The sequence below is a fragment of the Colletotrichum graminicola genome (assembly GCF_000149035.1).
Source record: "Colletotrichum graminicola M1.001 genomic scaffold supercont1.1, whole genome shotgun sequence".
In the NCBI taxonomy this organism is placed as follows: Eukaryota; Fungi; Ascomycota; class Sordariomycetes; order Glomerellales; family Glomerellaceae; genus Colletotrichum; species Colletotrichum graminicola.
Window position 1 is genome coordinate 1100649 of NW_007361005.1, and position 20118 is coordinate 1120766.

At 48.8% G+C, this 20118-nt stretch overlaps 5 protein-coding genes and 2 non-coding genes across 7 annotated transcripts; 2 read left to right on the forward strand and 5 right to left on the reverse strand.

The window, feature by feature from the left end:
* Nucleotides 1-5153: 5153 nt before the first annotated feature.
* On the forward strand, nt 5154-5547 carry GLRG_00279 (uncharacterized protein; the record flags this gene model as incomplete). Its single annotated transcript, XM_008090964.1, has 3 exons — nt 5154-5225; nt 5251-5487; nt 5539-5547. 3 exons carry the CDS (start codon nt 5154-5156, stop codon nt 5545-5547), a joined length of 318 nt encoding a protein of 105 aa, XP_008089155.1.
* Nucleotides 5548-7567: 2020 nt separating this feature from the next.
* On the reverse strand, nt 7568-9106 carry GLRG_00280 (uncharacterized protein; the record flags this gene model as incomplete). Its single annotated transcript, XM_008090965.1, has 1 exon — nt 7568-9106. One exon carries the CDS (start codon nt 9104-9106, stop codon nt 7568-7570), a length of 1539 nt encoding a protein of 512 aa, XP_008089156.1.
* Nucleotides 9107-9900: 794 nt separating this feature from the next.
* On the reverse strand, nt 9901-9973 carry GLRG_13003. The gene has a single exon. It is a non-coding gene; the product is annotated as a tRNA-Lys (tRNA).
* Nucleotides 9974-12519: 2546 nt separating this feature from the next.
* On the forward strand, nt 12520-14761 carry GLRG_00281 (uncharacterized protein; the record flags this gene model as incomplete). The annotated part of the gene is made up of 2 exons (XM_008090966.1): nt 12520-12569; nt 12883-14761. The coding sequence occupies 2 exons, from the start codon at nt 12520-12522 to the stop codon at nt 14759-14761; spliced, it is 1929 nt and encodes a 642-aa protein (XP_008089157.1).
* A 396-nt stretch (nt 14762-15157) lies between these two features.
* Nucleotides 15158-15257, reverse strand: GLRG_13004. Its single transcript has one exon. It is a non-coding gene; the product is annotated as a tRNA-Leu (tRNA).
* A 2369-nt stretch (nt 15258-17626) lies between these two features.
* Nucleotides 17627-18340, reverse strand: GLRG_00282 (uncharacterized protein; the record flags this gene model as incomplete). The annotated part of the gene is made up of 2 exons (XM_008090967.1): nt 17627-18039; nt 18331-18340. The coding sequence occupies 2 exons, from the start codon at nt 18338-18340 to the stop codon at nt 17627-17629; spliced, it is 423 nt and encodes a 140-aa protein (XP_008089158.1).
* Nucleotides 18341-18710: 370 nt separating this feature from the next.
* On the reverse strand, nt 18711-19804 carry GLRG_00283 (1-aminocyclopropane-1-carboxylate deaminase; the record flags this gene model as incomplete). The annotated part of the gene is made up of 2 exons (XM_008090968.1): nt 18711-19566; nt 19623-19804. 2 exons carry the CDS (start codon nt 19802-19804, stop codon nt 18711-18713), a joined length of 1038 nt encoding a protein of 345 aa, XP_008089159.1.
* Nucleotides 19805-20118: the final 314 nt, after the last annotated feature.

Consider the following 20118-nt stretch of genomic DNA (forward strand, 5'->3'; position numbering starts at 1 on the left):
TAAACGCCTTAAAGGTGGCCTAAAGCCTTACCTCTTTGCTACCCTTAGTAGCTTAATAATTTCTTTATTACGTCTAGAGCGTTAGGGTTACCTTTATAAGAGCCTATTTAATATAGTAGCTTTTTAAGGCTGTTAGGTAAAGCTAATTACCTGCCTAGATAGCTACTAGCTAATCTGCTACTTACTCTAGCGTGCTATTTTCTAGTAGGATACTATAAGTGTATACTAGTAGGCGCTTATATTACTTCTTAGCTAGATAGGCTAGGCAGTTAGTAAGTAGTTATAAAAAGGCTACGTTTTAATCCTAAATTATCTATATTAGCTTTATAATAAATAAAGTAGATAGGCTAGATAAGGGTAGTTCTAATAGCTTTAGTTTAATTTAGTAAGTAGTTACTTTTAGAGGTAATAAGGGGCAATATAAAGATAAGAGATAAGAGATAAGATAAGATAGGAGATAGGAGATAAGGAATATAGTTATAATATAATATATTGTATTTCTTGCTTATAGAACTTATACTAGCTGCCTAGATAGAGGGAGAAAAGGGGAATATTTATACTTATTTCCTAAGGATATTTTAGATATTTAGAGATATCTAGAGGTTTCTTCTAGATTCTAAGTTATTATTTAGGTTTATTAATTAAGTTATTATCTAGTTAGGTTATTTAGTAAAACACCTCGCTTATATAGTTTACTCTAGAGTGTTTTATTACTAAAGTAACTCCTTAAGAGAATAGTGCTCTTCTTAGAAGTACTATTCTTTATATAGTAATATTCTTATCTTTTATTATATATAGTAGAATTCAGAGTAGTTATATAGATATAGAGTGTATATAGTGTATACAGTATTATTAATACTGTATTATATATTATACTTATATTTAATTCTACTTTATTATTTATAAGTTTTATAAGGTATTAAAGCTTAATACCTAACAGTTACTAAAGAGTGTATTAATTATAATAGTTAGGATTATAATAATTTATTATCTATTTCTAGCCTAATCCCTTTTAGAGGTAGAAGTTAAATAATTATAAGATATATTAGCTAAAAGCCTAGATTAAGGAAGAAGATAGACGTTAAATTAATTAAATTAATAGGTAGGGGTATCTATAGATATAGAATTTAACTTAGCTACTTTAGCTAGCTAGCTAGGCTAAAAGGTAATATATATATATATATATTACTAGCTAGGCTAATATATTACTAATTAGCTAGTAATTAACTAATCTATAGGCATCCCGCCCCTTAGCCTAGAGATATTATTATATAAGTAGTAGCCTACTTAAAAAAAAGGGCGCCCTAGGCCTTAATAGCCTTAGTCTGCTCCTTAAGAAGTGCGTTTTAGTGCTAGAGCGCTATAGTAGCTACCTTAGCTAACTTAGCTAGGGAGGTAGTAGTAGTAGTAAAAGCCTTAAGGGCTATAACCTTATAGCTATAGAGGAGCTACTCCTCCTCTTTAGCCTTAGCTTTACGCTTAGTGTTAGGGGCCTTAGTAGTATCTACTTTTTTTTAAAAGGCTTTTTTAACTATAGTCTAGGTAATAGTAACCTCTTTTTATATAAAGGGTTAGTTAAGAGGTAGTTATAAGGTACTAAAAAAAATATACCTTATAGTAGTAGTAGTTAGTATATATAGTGCTATTATAGTAAAAGGCCTTAAAAATGTTCTTAAAGGTAAAAGTAGTAAAAGTTATAGTATAAGTAGCTTATAAAAGGTTAGTAAGGGGTTACTAAAGTACTTTTTATTAGTAAAAAGAGGATAATAATATAAAAATACTTATATAAATATACTTTTTACTATATATCTTAGTATACTAAAAGTACTTATTACTAGTAGCTAATAGTATAATTAAGACTAAAATATAAGTAAAAAAGGGCCCTTAAAGGGCACTAAGGTATTAGACACTTACTAGTAGTCTTAAGGTAGTAAAGAAACTTAGCTTTAATATTAGCTATATTTATATACTAAATAGATATAGCCTAAAAGTAGTAGTAATATAAAATAAAATAAACTATAGTATAGTTATTTTTATTTTTTTATTTAAAAAGCTAATAAACTAAGGGGGTAGTAAGGGGGTAGTAATAAGGCCTTTAGTGCCTTTAGAGGTAGTAAGGGTAGTAGTATTAGTAGTAATAGTAGTGTTAGTAAGGGTAGTAGTAAATATAATAGTAGTAGTAAGGGAGCTAGTAGTACTAGTATTATTACTAGTACTATTACTATTACTATTACTACTAAGTAGTAGTAGTAATAGTAGTAATAAAAAAAATAATAATAATATAAAGGTATTATAAAAAAAATAATAAAGAAATTAATAAAAACCTAAGTTAATTTAAATTACTTATTTTAAGTTAATATTAAGAAAAAGGCTAGTTATAATAATAACTTAAGCTTATAAAGTTAAGACTAAATAAGCCTTAGTAAAAAAAGCTAGCTAAGACTAAAAGATTACTAGTACTAACTATAAAAAGTAAAGTAAGGATTCTCCCTTATTATAAAAGTAATATAACTTAAAGCTTAATAAATAGTTAATAAAGAAGCTAGATATTATAATAATAAGAATAATAAAAAGTATATAGTACCTAAAGAGGTACTATAAGGCTTAGTTAATAAAAGGTATTAAAAGGTATTATAAGTAAGTAAAGTGTCTTTATTATAAAGTAAGTAGTCCCTTACTAAGTAGGGTAATATAAGACTTATACTTTAGGCTAAAAGACTAGACTATACTAAGGGGGTAGTAGTTAGGGCCTAACTAAAACGTAATAGTATAAAGGTAAGGCTAAAGGCAGATAGTTAGCTAGGAAGATAACTACCTATCTAGTAGCCTGCTAGGCCTAGTAGGCGTTCCTAGACGTCTTTTAAGATACTAAAGGATAGGCGTAAGGTATAAGGCTTAGCTATTAGACAGTTTAAGTAGCTAATAGGGGGGCTACTAGCAGATAGCCTGCTTAAGGTCTTAAGGGCAGGACCTTAAAGGGGGGGGATTATATTAGGTGCTTAGAGCGGGGCCCTAGAGGGGCACTAGAGTAGGACTAGGACTAGATAAACTAGTTACTAAAAGAATAATAAAAGGGGAAAACTCTATAGAAGATAGGGGTTAGAGGAGGTATATTAGAATAATTATTATAATTAAACCCTAACTACGCCTATTACTAACTCCTTTACTTAATACTATCTCTGCCTCTAATAGGTATCCCCTACTACTAAAGGAAGGCACTAGTATAATAAGGCAGGCTTTACTACTTCTTAAAGGCCTTATAGGTAGCTAGATATTACTTATAAAGGATCCTAAAGGTATAAAAAGAAATTTTATATATTAATAGTTATAATAACTAAATTTAGCTAGTAGGTATATAGTAAGAACGTTTAGCTTTATATTAAGTATAGTAGTTAGCTATTTTTTAGTTAACTATTTCTTATATTTTTATATAAAGGGTATAGAGGTTAGTAAGGCAGTAGGTAAGGTATAACTTTAACTTATAATATACCCCTTTAGTAGGTAATATAGTCCTAACGCTATAGTTATAAAGGTAATAGATTTTAAAGTTAGTAAATTTATAGACTAGTAGGATATATATTATCTATAGATACTAAATTATTACTAAAGAAGTTAGCTAAAATTTAGGATATATAGATATAATAAACCTAGCTAGTTAGTAAATTACTACTTAAGGGATTTTTACCCTTTCTAAAAGATATTAATAGTACTTATATAAACATAAGCCTACTATATAGTAACTAGCCTATCTAGATTATATAAATACACCTTCTTATTAGAGCTCTAAATATCTACTTATTATTATTATTATTATTATTAATAAGTAAGGTTAGTAGTAAGGGTAGTAGCTATAGCCTTATTAGCCTTAAGGGCTTATAGGCCTTCTTACTTCTTCTTTACGTTTAAAAGTACGTTTTTTATTATATACTATACGTAAAGTTACTGCTTTATATCTATAAAGACCTCCCTAATAGTACGCTTTAATCCTATATTAAAATTAGTAATTATAACGCCTAGGTTAGGGATATTACTATAAAGGAGTAATTTATATAGTTAGAGTAGCACCTAGTAGTAAAAGTTAGTTATTTTAGTAGATATAAAGCAAAAGCCTATATTAAAGGTAGTATTAATAGTAGTAAGGCTAACTACCTAAAAAAGCAGTATTTAAAAGCAGTTAACTTACTAGGTATACGTTAGAAAACAGCAAGAGTAAGTAATATTTTTTTATATACCTTACATATATTATTTATTATTAGTAGCTCTAGATACCTTTTTAGTATATCTAGGTAGAGTTAGTACGTCTAAAAAACACTATTAATTTTACTATCTTTACTATAGTAAATATAGTAAAAAGGAATATTATTACGTTACTTAAGCTCTTAAATAAAAAGTTATATAGAGAATAATAGGCTATATTTACTCTTATATAGCTTATATTAGAGGTTATATATATATATTAACTATTAATAATTACCTTCTTAGTATTAGCTAGCTGCTTAGTAATCTGCTATAAGGTTATATTATTATAGCTAGATAGCTCTTTAACGCGCTTAGTAATTATCTTTTACTAGAGGCCCTCCTAAGCAGTATTAAAAGCAGCCTCCTTATCACTTAACTACTAGAAGCTAGTAACTATAGTAAACACAGTTTTAGCATAAGGCTTATAGTTATAAAGGTCCTTACTATTAAGAATCTCCTAATACTATATATTATTAATACGCTAGATCTTACCTTTAAATTAGTAGTTAGTTTATTTTAATAATATATTATATTATATCTACTAAAGTAAGTAATTACTAGCCTGCTTATAGGTAAAGTTAAATTAAGTGCGCTTATTACTCTAGCCTTTTGCTTAAAGGGCAATACCCTTATTATAATAGTAACCCTATACGCGTCGCTAGCACTCTTTAAAAGTTAGGTATAAGGGCTCTATCTTAGGCATTATAGGTGTCTGTTAGTAATGGTAGATTTATAGCAAAAAGGGCGTTTTTTGCATGGGTTATGGACTATAGCGGTGGCGGTGGTGGCAGTACCTTCCAAAATAGGCTTAAATCACTGGCATACTACCAAAAGTGCACTGGCATTTTACCGGCAACCACAAATGGGGTCGTCTCGCCGGCGTGTGGCTTCTGGGGTCGTACCCGGTCGGCTTCATGGTCATCCTCGGTCTCCTGTCGACCAACGTTGCCGGGGGGCACGAAGCGGTCGGTCGCCTCGGGCTGGGTGTTCGTATGCTGCTGCGTCGGGCAGATCGCGGGCCCCCAGTTCTTCAAAAGCACCGAGGCCCCCGCCTACCACGACGGCATCGTGGCTATGCTATGTGGTTTCATTTTGAACCTCGTCCTCAATCAGGTCCTCAGGCTCATCTACGCGGCGGAGAACAAGCGGCGGGACAGGCTGCTCGAGGGCAAGTCCGAGGGGGAGATTGCGGACATGCAAAGGGAGGGCGAGGTGCTGGGGTTCGAGGACGTGACGGACAAAGCCAACGTAAGTGACACTTCCGGTACGTCCTTTGACACCAGATATCGGGCATTTCAGGTTCATTGAGCGTGCTTGAATGACTCGAACCTCGGAATAGACTGCAATGTCCCCTCTGTAGCGCAGCCGAAGCAGAAAATCACATGCAAAACGCAGCATATTCGTGGCTCAATATAAAGAGGAGATCAGAGTAGGGTTGCTTCCGCTCCGCCCCTTGCATGTGTTTTGGAGAAATCTTTAAGTTGGCCCAGCACTACTCGGTAGGGCGTCTGGCGAGATTCGGGGATGGAAATGATGGGTCACATTGCCCACTGGCCCGTAATTGCTGTGCAGGTTTATCGGGCCGAAAACAATAGGAGTACTCTGTACCTGGTTTCTTCAAGAGCATAAACCGAGCACTCACCCGGATTTACACCTATGCACAGCATGAGCTTGGCTGACGAGCCGCACTTAGGCGTGAAGGTTGGGCTTGGATCCCCGGAGCCAAGTCCGTAAAGGCCCCATGTCGCCGCCGCAACGGGACCAAATACGGGGATTTTTGTTACCCAAGTCGTCGTCAGCCTCCCCTCGGGGTTTTCTTCTTCCCTTGTATCGATCGTCCTTTTTGCCAGTCGACGAACGAGGGGGAAGAGGGGGATGCTGCGTGACGGAACACAGGACCGTTGTTTCCGTACTACTACCGCCGTGTTCACAAGCTACGACGAAGGTGCAAGAACAACAGGGTTGATGCCTGTTTCTCGCTATCTAACAGAGGAGGGGGGGGGGGCTTCTGAATCCATAGTATTTGTAGTGTTTTGGCGACGATATGGCAACCGGCCCTGGTATTATTTGTCAATCATGTGGGGGGGGGAGAGAGAGGGCAAAACCGCAAGGCCGCTCAAATGTTACACTAGAAAACGACGCGCTAGGAGCCAATAGTCCGAGCAGATGCCGGTCTACAATTTGCCCAAGGCATCTTTGCCCATGTAGAGTGGCCTTCGGATGTGGTGCCATGGAGAGAACCCGGACCTGGGCAGGCTGTGCAGCTTCGGTGGGTGCACCCGCGCGCGAATCGTCATTCTGTCCTTCCCAAACACCAATAATAACCGACTATCCCCGGCGATTGTAATCTTTTACTATGTCTCGGCGTTTGAACGCAACGGTGGCCTTCTGGATTTGGGAACCTCCTTGCCCTTCACGAGCCGGGTCGACTGGCTGGCTCCCAGATAAACCAGGAACTTCGAAGCAAGAAACCCAAGGCTTTAAGAGAGGGTTGAACCATACTTTTTGCTATAAAAAATTGATACACTACGGCCGTAAGGCACACGGGAACCCTAAGAGAGGGAGAAGGCGGCCTTGTATATGTACCTCAGGATCTCAGTACAGCGCACGGGAGGGGTGTCTACTAGTCCAGATCTCCTACCCGTTGAAGGTACATTCAAGTGTCTAAGACACGTCCTATCAGCCTTGCCCTGGGGGAATCCCTCCGGCGCATTAAGGCGTATGTTGCACATCTCCCTCGAGATTGTACCATTTCTTCTAGAAGAAAAAGATTTGCGAATTCAGCAGGTCTACCGATAAGAACATTAAACTCGACCGTTTGTTTACATTTGGTCCTGCGTCTCTCCAGGAGGCAACTGTGTTGCTGTCTATATTTGTAGTCGCTACAACGCCATCGGCTTTTTTTTCCCTTTTTTGGGAGGGCGAAGGAAAATGAATGTGTTTCCTATCACAAGTTGTCATCAGACTCTGGCATGTTCTCGCCATTTGCGGCCAATTTCATCCAAGACTATTGTGTAAAACATGCCCTTTGCGGATGGGTTTATTGCGGCTAGGCTTACTATCTATCACACATGGTCTTACTGGTACTACAAGTCCACTTTTCCAGTCAACATTAGTCCTCCCCCCCCTCCCTCAACGCCCTTCTCTCTCTCTCTTTCAGTCCTGGAATGCCTGGGCATAGCCAGAATTCATTTTACATAGTGCAGTATTCCTTCCTCTCGGGCGTTCCTTCAACCAATAACATCATTTCTATCAAGACATCCGGAGACGGTGACGCAAGAAAGAACTCACTCTCCGCCATCGCCTAAGCGGAAACAGTGCCCGAAGGCTATTCCGCATGACCGGTGACCAAGATTCCGGGCTTCTGCTGCCGCCCAAACATGTCCTGAAGACGCAACTGAGTCTCAAGCATCGCATCCTTGGAGCCCGAGCAGCCAGTGAGACTGACGCGCTCCAGCCTACCAAAGCGTCCTTGCCTCACCGCCCCCGCCAGGTTCGGCAAGCATGTGCTGGACAGCTCTTGGAGGCAGCCTCCCATTCTCGTTATCTCCAGGTGCTCGAGGGTTTCCGGGATCAGGGTCTCCAGAGTGGTGTTGATCGTCCGGATCTGCTGCTTTCCACGGGCTTCGCACGCGATGCTGTTGACGTTGATGCTCAGACGGCGCAGCTTCACGAAGTGCCGCAAGCTGCGGATGGTCTCCCCATCCCCCCAGGGCTCCATGCCCTCGTAGACGGGGAAGTCCACAATCAGAGTCCGCAGCTGACGGTGGAGGTCTGGCAGCGCGGCCTTGACGAGATGCCCTTTGCCGTTCAGTGGAGGGGGCAGCGTCAGCTCATACTCGTTGCTCAGAAGGTGGCACAGCATTTGCGGCGTCAGGGGTGGCTGCCTATCGGCGATCATACCCTTGGCCGAGTGTTGGTACTCGAAGTGAGTAATGTTGGGCACGGCCTGGAGGGTGAATTTCATCGTGCCCCTATCCATAGAGCTCTTGACGAATTTGAGATCTCGCAGGGCCTCCAGACGGCAGTGCTGCGGAGGTCTGTACGAGGCCGTGTCGTAAATCTCCAACGTCGACAGACGGGGAGCGTTGTCCATTATCAGCTTGAGGCAGTTGAAGCTACGAGCCTGGAGGGACCGCAGATGTACCTTTAGGTGTCGGAGGTTTCGAAAGGGGCTCGCGTGATGGTCTTTCTGTTCAGCCATCCACTTCTCAAGCACATCGAATGTCCAGTTGAAGACGAGCGTCATCTTGAGGCTGGTCAGGTCGGAAAGGTAACGCAACAGAAGCTGGTTGATGTGTTCCGCGGCGTGATCCCGCGGCTCCTTCTCGCCTTGCAGGCGAGACTTGTCCCAGCCTTCTGGCAAGGGCATTCCGATGGCGGTAGCCATTTCTTCGATCCGTGTGTGGTGGGCACTCGCTGCCTGCTCTTCTGTCCACGGGGCCCCGGAAAGGGTCCGCCTATCTACGTTGCCATGAACGTCGAGGTGGCGCACGAGGTGGCGCCGAGTGTCATCCAGAGACAAGTGCCTGGCGTAGGGGCTCTCGTAATAGGGTTCGTTCGCGTGGGGGTCGAGGGATTTGAGGAAGCGATAGGCGTCGGAAGGGTGCCAGAGCTGGTAGTAGCCGGAGTAGAGCACGCAGCCCGCCACGTCGTGCAAGTTGCGACAGGTCCTCATCAGCCGTGCCAGAGCGGCCCGACACGCAAGGGCGTCTTCGGTCGACGGCTTCATGCTGGGACCATGGCCGTGGGGTTTGCTTTGCATCGGGTGGACGAGGCGGCGGCACACCTCGACGAGGATCTCGGCGGGTAAGCCATCGAGCCCCTTTTTGGTCCTCTTCTTCTGCGCTTCCTGATACGATACCATTGGGAGACTCGGTTGGAACCGGCGGCTAAGCAAGGTTTATTTTGGCAGGGCGAAAAAGAAAAAAAAAGTTGACTCGTCCGATGTGAGAAGCTTACGAGGTTCAAACAGTCGATGCTGCGGCATTTGGGCCTGAAGCAGTTTTTTAGCAACACATTTGAAAACTTCCATGAGCACTGGCGTCAGAAAGGAACTAGCAACCCTCATGAGCCGACAGCTGACGAATTGCTCAGATGCGGATGCAGGATAGCAACAATAGCACGACCTGATGGCACCAAGCACAAAGGAAGGCTCTTTGAACCCGAAGACACTTTTGCCCGTAGCAATGCAGCGTAGTACGAGAGGGACACAAACAATATGGTGTGATGGATTTGAATAGAACCTGGTTGAAACGGCAATTCAAAGGCATACGATGTTTGAGGAAGACTGAGCCCTGATGGCTTCATGTTTGTTTGCTTAACTACTAGGTCAAAAGTCTGGTCTCGCCAATAAGGATAAATTAGTAAGTAGCTTGATGTCACTTCACAGTGCATTATCAACTGTGTCTTAACCGCCCTCCTATGTATGTATGTATATGTATGGCTTTTGATTGACTATTCTTATTGGTGTGACCAGACCAGATTTTTACCCTAGTACTCTAGGCATGAAGTTTGTGGTCGAACGATATCCAAAGATAGAAGAGGGGAGAAGGGGGTGAAGAACAAAAGAAGGAAAAAGAAACAAGCAGGAGGAAAGAAGAAAAGAGAAAAAAGTATGGGGCCCGTTGGAATGATGGGATCAATCGCGGTGAGGATTTGAGCCTCACGCGGGGGTCGAACCCGCAACCTTGAGATTAAGAGTCTCACGCTCTACCGATTGAGCTAGCAAGGCGGGTCTTTAAGCTGATCGAACCACGGTATAGTACTACCTCTATAGGACGGCCTAGAGTCTGCAAGGTTTTCCTCAACTGGATGGCAACATAGCATCAAGTTCCTGGTCAAAAACGAGATGACTGAGTACTGGCGAACGTTATCATCTTTGGCGCTGTTTTCTAACCCATCAATGCCGACGCTCGTCGGCGACCTCGAGAGTTTCCCAATGACCCCTAACTACTGCTGTGTGTGCGCCTTATAAGTGAGCCCATCCCCCACTCGGTGTCATTTATTATTTTTATCATTTCTTATTCCCAGCAGCGAACTGTTGGATTGTGCATCTCGCCATTGTCAAATTCTGATTTTCTCTCTCTTTCTCTCTACATACACGATACACCCTTGTTTAGCGTCCTCTCAGCGCAATCTCGCTCCCTCGCTCGCCATTGCTAAAAAAAATCGCGTCTGCTTGAGCAGAATTCACCAGCCGGGACCCTTCTGAGCAAAGCCTTTGTTTGTTTTTTTTAGCGGCAAATCTGACAGAAAACCCCGGGTTGTTGGTCGTTCGGCACAAAAGCACTTGCCGACACCTCGGGTTCTTGACCGAATCGGGCACCTGTTGTTTGGTTTAGGGAGCAGATCATGGTTGTGTACAGTGAGTGAGTGGCTTCTGTCGGCCCCTCGTCTCATGCAAAGCTATGTATGAAGGATCGTGATCAAATGCGTTTTGCGGTAAGACATCGCCCCCCCCCCCCCCCCTCAGTTCGTGCCAGGTTACCTATTGATTGTAGTCACATTTGATAACAGCTCCGGACATGTTGTTCATCTGGGCGAGGATGAACCCGTTTAGTTTGGCTGTGCTTGCGAGGGCCAAGGCTTAGGCATCTGCCGTCGCCCCATTTCTGTCGGCGGACCCATGAGAGGAGAGTGCCGGGAAGCGTGTCTTTGCAAAATAGTTCGCTGGCACGGCGCCGAATGAATGAATCCATGAAAAGAATAATGCATGGCATCGTCCCCGTTCATATCCCTTCGATTGTCTCAGTCTGGGCAATATCATTGGCCGGCTGTTGGCATACTCGACGAGAACCGGCCGAGCTTGACAGGGTCCCCAGAATCTAGGAATCCAGACGCTTAAGTGTCAAATGTCAGTATCCGAGCCCTAGCAGTTTAGCTCGGAACAATCAAATGATGTTGACTTGGCAAGTCTGGTGGTCACAGCGGCGCGGCGCTTGGGACATGGGGAAGAAGGAGGGTTACTTGGGTCCAAGTACAATGTAGTAGCAGTACTCGGTATGTAATGTAGTAATAGTTATGTTATTGTGCCTTGTGCGCATTGCGAGAAATAAGGACGGAACGAGACATGATACACTACAAACCAACCCGGCCCACGATGTATTATTCACGTAGGTATGTAACTGGTTTCTCCATCCAATAATGACCAACAACGAACGAGTTGCGACGGAAACCCTTCCACCACCACCACCCGCTCGCTGCTCATCTCTCTTTCTCTCTCTCTTTCTCTCTCTCTCTCTCTCTCTCTCTCTCTCTCTCTCTCTCCCTGTGTGTGTGTGTGTGTGTGTGTGTTACCTTACCTTGACCAGACTAAACACTAAACCCACACCCCGGTACCCAATCGCCAAGTTTCCCTATGTCACCACAAATTAGTGCCGCCCAGAGAGAGCAAGGCCTTCTCAGGCGACAACTGCAGGGGGCCAGGAATCCATTCGGTACCGAGGCGCGGCCGGTTGGTTAGTTGGACACTGCGGCCCCCAAATTGAGGAGGGGTGCAGACTGCAGGGAGGCGGGAAGTGACAAGCCGTGCAGCGCAACGCAACGCAACGCACCGTACCGCACGCAGCCGGACTAATTCGAGAAAAGAACTCACTCAGCCCATCCATCCCACATCCCGCCACACACATACCCACTCGCACACACATACACATACACACACACACATACACACACACACACACACACTCACACTCATACATACACACAAAGACACGGCGTCTCGGCCCTCGACGGCTTGTCTGTCTGTCTGTCTGTCTGTCTGTCTGTCTGTCTGTCTGTCTGTCTGTCTGTCTGTCTGTCTGTCTGTCTGTCTGTCTGTCTGTCTGTCTGTCTGTCTGTCTGTCTGTCTGTCTGTCTGTCTGTCTGTCTGTCTGTCTGTCTGTCTGCCTGTCTGTCCGTCTGTCTGTCTGTCTGTCTGTCTCTCTGTCTCTCTGTCCGTCTCTCTGTCTTTCTCTCTGTCTGTGTTTGCCTCGCACGGCGCGGCTGATTTTCTTGCCCCTCCGAAAATTGAAACACAACCTACCTTTTTTCCCCCCTCCCTTCCTTTCCGGAATCCAACCAGAAGAAGCCTCCCTAAGCCGATCCCGACCTCTTGGTCCCCCTTATTTGTTTGGCAAACATAGCCCGAAGTCTGGCAAACCGCTGACGTCCCCCTAGTTTTGCGGTACTTTGGGGGGACCTTGGGGTTTTTTTCTCTTTCTTCTTTTTTCCTTCTTTTTTTCTTTTCTTTTTTTGGTATAGTCGGGAAGCCTTTCGTCGGCCCGGAGAACAGGCATAATGACACGGAAGGGCCAGCCCAAGGTTCGGACCGGATGCTTGACATGCAAGTGAGTCACGGAGACTAAGTCTCTTCCCGCCCCCTTCTCATTATCAATATCGTGTTTCTTTTCCCCCCTTCTTCCGGTGTTCTCGGGCTCGATTCGGATGCATTGATGGATCATGCGGCGAGGTCCGATCAACAAATCGTGCCGAGCCGGCTGTTTGGTTGAGAAGAGACCGGACGAACTCGGAGGGCGCCCTCCGTGTGTGACTAAACCGTCGCCGAACCTCGGTCCACCCGCCCCGATTCCTACTACCATGTACAAACAGCAGCACCACCCTCCTCCCCTCCACCAAACTGACATTCCTCTTGTTACGCAGGTCGCGCAAGGTGAAATGCGACGAAGCAAAGCCGGCCTGCGCTCGGTGCACCGGCACGGGGCGCCGGTGCGAGGGCTACGCCGTCGTGGTCCCCAGCAACCGCGCCATCGCCCGGGCCCGGTCACGGACGACGCGACTCAGGGAAGCCCTCGCCCAGGCCCGTGCCAGCTGGGCCGGGGGCGGCTCCGAGAAGGCCACCCTGGAATACTTTGCCCGCGACGTCGCACCCAAGCTGCCGCAGAACCTCGAGAACCAGTTCTGGACCGTGGCCGTGCCGCGCATGAGTAAGTCGGAGCCCGCCATCCGCCATGCCATGGTTGCTATCGCCAGCCTCTTCCCCCAGCTACGATCGTCGAGTAACCCCGTCCAAGGCGAAAACCCCCAGGCCGACGCCCACTACAGCGAGGCCCTCCGGCTGATGGCGAGGAGAGTCGCGCCCGAGAGAGACGGGGGGCATCGCCAGAGCTCCTCCAACGACGGGCCCCGAGCCGCCGCCGACGACGACAGCAGGCCCCGCAACCTCTCCTTGACCTCTCTCAGCAGCCGCTCTTCCCCGAGCCTGGCCAATGCCGCGCCCTACTCCGCCATACACTCTCCCGCCCCGCTCACGCCGAGCCTGTACAGCAGCATGCCGGACCTGCCCGAGACCGACCGCTCGAGCAGCCGGGGACCGACGAACCTCTTCGCGTCCCCTCAGAGCCAAGAAGACGACGGCGACGAAGAGCCGACCCACTACAACGACGTGGACGTGGTGTTGTCGTGCTGCATACTCTTCATAGCGACCGAGTTCCTGCGCGGCAGCCTCGACGAGGCCATGCGGCACCTCGCCAACGGCATCAACATCCTCAACAACGTCGACTACGCCGAGGTCGACCAGACGACGCTGGACGAGATCGTCCCCAAGTTCCACCGCCTCAGCATCATCCAGCTGTGCTTCTACGACAAACCGAACTTCCCCTCTCTCAACCTCCAGCACGGCCACCGGCCCCGGTACAACCTGGGGCCGTTCGACAGGGGCAGCAGCATATACCTGACCAAGCGCGCCGTGGACCCCATCATCCTCGACGCCATACGGTACATCCGGTCGGCGGACCCGGGCTCGCAGACGGACTCGCGGCTGGCCTCGAGGGGGCCCGTAATGTCGGAGGAGCAGAAGAGCATTTGCACGTCCCTCGACAGGTGGCACGCCGCCTTCCTCGCCTTCGTCGACGCCCCCCGGAAGCCGGCCGACCCGCCGCTGCCGAAGCACCAGGGCCTCATCTGCGCCGAGACGGAGATGAAGTACCAGACGGCCAAGATCTGCATCAGCGTCTGCCGCTCCCACGACGAGTCCGTCTACGACTGCTTCAAGGACCCCTTCAGGCGCATCGTGACGCTCGCGCGGCTGATCCTGGACAGCTTCCCAGACGCCGACCCGGCCGAGTTCGCGTTCGACTTCACGACGAGCTACCTGCCGCTGCTCGAGTTCGTCATCACCAAGTGCCGCTGGCTCGACATACGGTACGAGGCCTGGCGCATCGTGCGGGCGCTCGCGACGGAGCGGACGCCGCGCGTGGCGCGCGGCGGCCTCCACCTCGTCGGGCAGCGCATGATCGAGAGGGAGCACAACGCCAAGATGGACGAGGTGACGCGCCACAACGCCGGCCTCTTCTCGCTGCCGGCCGAGGAGATGCGCGTCAAGGACTACACCGCCGACCCGCGCTTCGCCGACCTGGTCCCCGTCCCGGGCGGCGGCGGCGGCGACGCGAGAGGCGGGGGGCCGCCCAAGGTGCAGGTCCCCTACACGCAGCGCCTGCTGCTCCGGTGCGGCAGCTGCGAGCTTGACGATCTCGCCGCTTGGATGGAGAACAAACGCCCTTCTCGCTCTCCTTCTTCATGAATTCTTGGTTTCTTTTTACAGATATATAGATATATATCTACCTATACATATCTATATATATACTCAGCGAGGTTTTAGAGGCACGACTCATGAGAAAGAGCACCCGTTGGCTGCGCGCGGCAAACGGCCAGTTCCTTGTGTATCTTTTACAAAAAAAAAAAAAAGCAGCATCAACTGCACGACTCTCGAGGATGAGGAAAGGTGGAAAACAAATAAAACAAAGAAAAGAAAAAGAAAACAAACAACTAGAGCATGTCATGTAGTGTATAACAGTCAAACAACTACCTGTTCCTCACAACAACTCTTCCTCTGGAGACCTCCCCCCTCCTTTTCTTTGTCCGTGACTTCCCCTTACCATATGTTTCCCCGTTGCAGAACACGTAAATCCATCATAAATGAAAGGGACGAGACTCGAACTCGCGCGGGTTGCCCCACCAGGAAAACAGATGTTAAGCTGACCTTAACCTGGCGCCATAACCAACTCGGCCACCCTTCCAGATGTATGCTGTATGTGTAAGTGTGTGTGTGTGAAATCCTTCCCTCCGGCTCTCCACTGCCTTGTTTCCAGTCCTCGGATCTTGGCCGACGATCCCCGCCCTTAACCCCCCCCCCCCCCGGCCGGCCATCCTGGGAGTTTGGGACAATCTCATGACTCGGGGCTGGTCGAGCACCACCCTCCCCTGCCTTACCCAGCAGAGAAGAAAAAAAAAAAAAAGTCTCGGCCCCTGATTTTCCAAACATTTCGGGCCCTATAGCGAGGTAATCGAGGTGAGCCTTCCACCGCCTCGCAGCGCCTTCCGTGGTCTCCTGCAGCGGATTAGCGGGACCCCGGACGGCCCGGCTCCTTCCCGCGATACGGTATCCGGCGGCCAACCTCCATCCGTCTGGGAAGAATGGGAGTGATATGCTCTCTCTCCGACTGTCACTCGCGTGTAGTTGCCTCGCAAGAAGACAGGACAAGGCGTCCAAATAAGGTTTTTTTTCTTTTTTCTTTTTTTTCGGTGCAGGTCCTCTGCGCCTTGGCACCATCGGTCTCGGCGGGCCGGCCCGAGTTACTCGTCTATCATCCCGCATTCAGCCATCAGATCTTACCTGATTGGGTTACCTACCCGGGCTTCTCCTGTCTGTCTCTCGGTATGATCTGTCCTTGCGGAGCCGGCTGTCTCTGGTTTTTTTCTCAAACAGAAACAAAAGTGATCAACGGGCGAGTGGGGGGTTCCGCGGATTTGCGGACTTGCGGATCCGGAGTGATGTCGTGCTCTGATTCGACGTGCCTCCGGAGGCCCCCTCCCCTGCCTCCGGCGTGGGCTTGCGTGATCGACGTAACGATATCTTATCAGATGTGGCGCTTTCCAACCGTGCCAAGTGACTTGCTGACCAAAACTTGGTTTTTATTCAAGACGGCCTACTTACTGCCTTGCCTACCCAGGCTACCATGAGCTTTTGTGTCAGCACACATCCAGCTACTGCACAAGCGGGTACAGAGCGCCAATAAGTTAGTCCGTCATGACCTCACCGTCGGGCTCATCGTTTATCTGATAGAAGTGTCCGTTCTGCCCTACAGCAAGTTACGAGGCCGACATACACGCAGGTGTAAAACGCCTACAATGGCGACTTCGTTACAGACTACCCGTCAGAGCACGCGGCGCAGGCCCGGATTTCCGGCTTTGGCCAAGATAGACACCATTGAAACCTCCGCTCGAAATGCTTTTCGCAAAGGCCTTGGTCCTTGGGGAGAACACTTGTAGCAGTAAACGTCGTCGCCCGTCCCTTGCCGGAGGCACGTTACCTATAGGAGACGGGGCAGTACTCGAGTACTCGGGGCAACCACCCTCCCTGACGTGCCTTTGCAGCCCGCAGCGCGAGAAGCCGCACGCTCGGCACCAGGACAGTCAACGGCGCCGAGGTTGCTTTTCCAGAGATCATCGCGGTAACAGACGTGGGTGTTTTGTCCCCTCCTGATGTGGGTGATGCGGCCTGCAGCAAACGACGAAGAGCCGAGTTTCGATTGGGAGGAGGGGGCATTATGTCCTCCACTGGTCCAGAAATCACGGTAGGTCTCTGGAAGGCTTTGTGGCTTTGCTTATACACACTGCGGAAATATCACCGCCCCGGCATCGCGATATGCTCTTGAAGCAGAGTAGTGCAGGCACGATGCAGCGAGGCAGCCGCACCGTGGCCCCGTTTCGGCGTGGGCCGCGATCGAAGATTGAACTTGAGCCCTTCCAGCACAGCCAAGGGGAGGGGGGGGGATCGCCGCCGAGGCACACGCGGAGGCCGACGTCTACATCGTGACCTTCCAGGACGTGATTTACAGACTTTTCTTTTGTGCAAGGCAGTTTCGACATGGTGAGGCGCGGTGTCGAGCTTTTTGTGACCGAGCGAGGCGGAGAGGTCATTGGCGAACGTGATCACACCAAAGAGATAAGGCTCCCTTAGCCCCCGTGGACAAATGTGTGTCTTTGATCGGTTTGTCTTGCCTCAACAGACGCGGCGTTCTCTCTCTTGCGAGACACAGATTCGTCGGAAGTGGGCCAGAGGGATTCATGGATGGTGACTGATTTGTGTGACTAAAGGGATGGAAATGAACGTAGACGAATCAGCATGCAATCAGTGATTAAAGATCGATGGATGGCGTGGGGAAGTGACCTTGAACTAATAGCATTTCTTCTATCGTGCCGGTCTGAACGTGTGATAGAAGAGAACGAGTGTACTGTTTTTTCATATGCAGCGACCAAGTCCAACGGTTTTGCTAACTTGGATTCTTTTTTCCTCTTTTTTCTACATGTTCCCAGTAGAACGAAAACGCACACAATGATTCGACGCAAACCTTTTTGTTTTCTATAACTCAAACGCACATCTGCGTTACGTCTCTTCTGGGTGTAAAACGCTCCACATCTTCTTGGCAATCTCGTCCTGACCGTCATCGCCTGTAATCCCTAGAGACTTTGCGTCGTCCTCGGCTGCCTCCGTTCCAGCCTCTTCTTCGTTGACCGTCGGCTTCTCGAGTTCCGACCTGCACGGGTGGCAGGGATGCTGCTCCTCCGTCCCGACGGGCGTCTGCGTCGGCGGGATGTACTCGACGACCTCGGCGAACCTGACGGCTGTATCCCGCTCTTCTTTACTCTCGGACCGACCCCAGGACGCCGTCTGCAGGAGACGCGCAAAGGCGGCCTCGATGGCGCTGCGCTGGTAGTATTCCTTGACCTGTTGCCTCTTACGGAACCGAAGGAAGGCGGCGCGGCTGATGCCGATGAATTGCTCGTGGGAGCCCTGGTCTGCGTCGAGTCAGCTTGGGGTTTTCTTTTGGGCAGAAGAAGCGCGCAAGATCCTTGTGGAGGGAGGAGACGTGCAGTAGGAGCCCCAAGCGGTGGTGGTCTGGGGGCTTGTGTTCGGCTTGGTGCCCATGACGAAGCCGTGGGCCTTTGGCCTAGACATCTTGCGGACGGTCTCCCTGACGAGAATGATGATGATGGCGATGAATGCGACGTCGCAGATGAACAACATTAAGCTGTGTCCCTGAATGTGTGTTGTTGCTGCGCTGGCGTTCGATCGGCCGGCGTACAGACTAGATTCCATGGATCGGGATGGATAGATCTTGGAAAAGGAGGGCTAGAAGGAGTCATGAACGGAATATCGTTAATGGTAGATGTCGGTTGTGATTTGGAGGTATTGTGCACAATGTTCCGGACTTGATTCATACACACATGATGGCAGGCTGGCAACGGAGAAAAGTGGCAGACAGATGGATCCATGAGCCGGCTTGTGGCCGACTTTTGTCAACCACGGTCCACGGGTAGCACTTCGGCGTTGAGTTTGGTAGCCCGTGGATGCGGCCAACTTTACTCGAAAAACAGGCAGCGAGAAAAGCTCGGTACTCGCCAGATGGGCAAAAATGGTTGAAACTTGTACAGGGTATTTTCATTTCTTCGTCAAGCGTATCTACACATTACATGCCAGAGTAGGCGTTCAGCGCCAACTGGCCGCCCAGGTGGGCATATAGCACGTTGCTTCCCGCGGGGATCTCGCCGTTCTTAATCATCTGCATCATGCCCGCCAGGCTCTTGCCCTCGTAGACGGGGTCGGTGATGAAGCCCTCGGTGCTGGCGCCGAACTTGATAGCGTCGATGGTGACCTGGTCGGGCACGCCGTAGATGCCGCCATGGAAGCGGTCGTCGAGGATGATGTCGTCCTCGGTGATGTCGCTCTCGTCGAGGCCGATCTTGACGGCCGTGTTCTTGGCGATACGCAAAATCTGGTCAAATGTCTGCTTGACGGTGGCGGAGGCGTCGATGCCGACGATGCGGCGCTTGGGCGAGCCGTTCTTCTTCTGGGCGAGTTTGAAGCCGGCGACCATACCGGCCATGGTGGAGCCGGTGACGGCGCAGACGATGACGGTGTCGAAAAAGACCCCGAGCTCCTTCTCTTGGGCCTCGACCTCGAAGGCCCAGCGGGCGAAGCCGAGGCCGCCGAGGGGGTGGTCGGAGGCACCTGCGGGGATGTAGTAGGGCTTGCGGCCGGCGGCGAGGAGCTCGGCCTTTAGGTTGGCAAGGGTGTCCTTGTGCTCGATGCCAAAGGTGGAGGGGTCGAGACGGACGTCAGCGCCCATGAGGCGCGACAGCTGAAGGTTGCCGACCTTGTCATAAACGACGTCCTCCCAGTCGACCCACTTCTCCTGGACGAGGGCGGCCTTGAGGCCGAGCTTGGCGGCGACGGCGGTGACCTGGCGGGTGTGGTTGGACTGCACACCACCAATGGAGACAAGAGTGTCGCAGCCTTGAGCGAGAGCGTCGGAGGCGAGGTATCTGATCATGTTAGTAACTGAACATACAAGAGGAAGAGGAGGAGAGGGACGTCTTACTCAAGTTTGCGTGTCTTGTTGCCGCCGTATGCCAGGCCGGAGTTGCAGTCCTCGCGCTTGGCGTAGACGTTGACCTTGCCACCGAGGGCAGCGGATATGCGGGGGAGGGGCTCGACAGGTGAGGGGCCAAAGAGGAAGCTCTCACGAGGGATGCTCGCGAAGGGCTCGGGGAGGAGAGACATGATGGAGGAGATTTTGTTGAGGTGTTTTTTTCTTTTTCCTTTTATTGAAAAGGGTGGGTTTATGAAAGAAGAAATAAGACTTGGCTGAGAGACGATGTGACAAGACAGAACAAGACAGCGAACAGGGCCGTGTTTAATAAGGAGTTGACGATACGCTGACGACAGCGACGTCGGATGGCGAAGGCAGGGCTCGGGTTGCTGACTCGAGCGGTTGAAGGCGGGCAAGTGGGTAAAGGAAACACTCTCTAATCCAACGGTCCACCGTTATCTGCAACATGATCGCGGGGTCGGCTGGTGATAGGGGTTGTGGACTG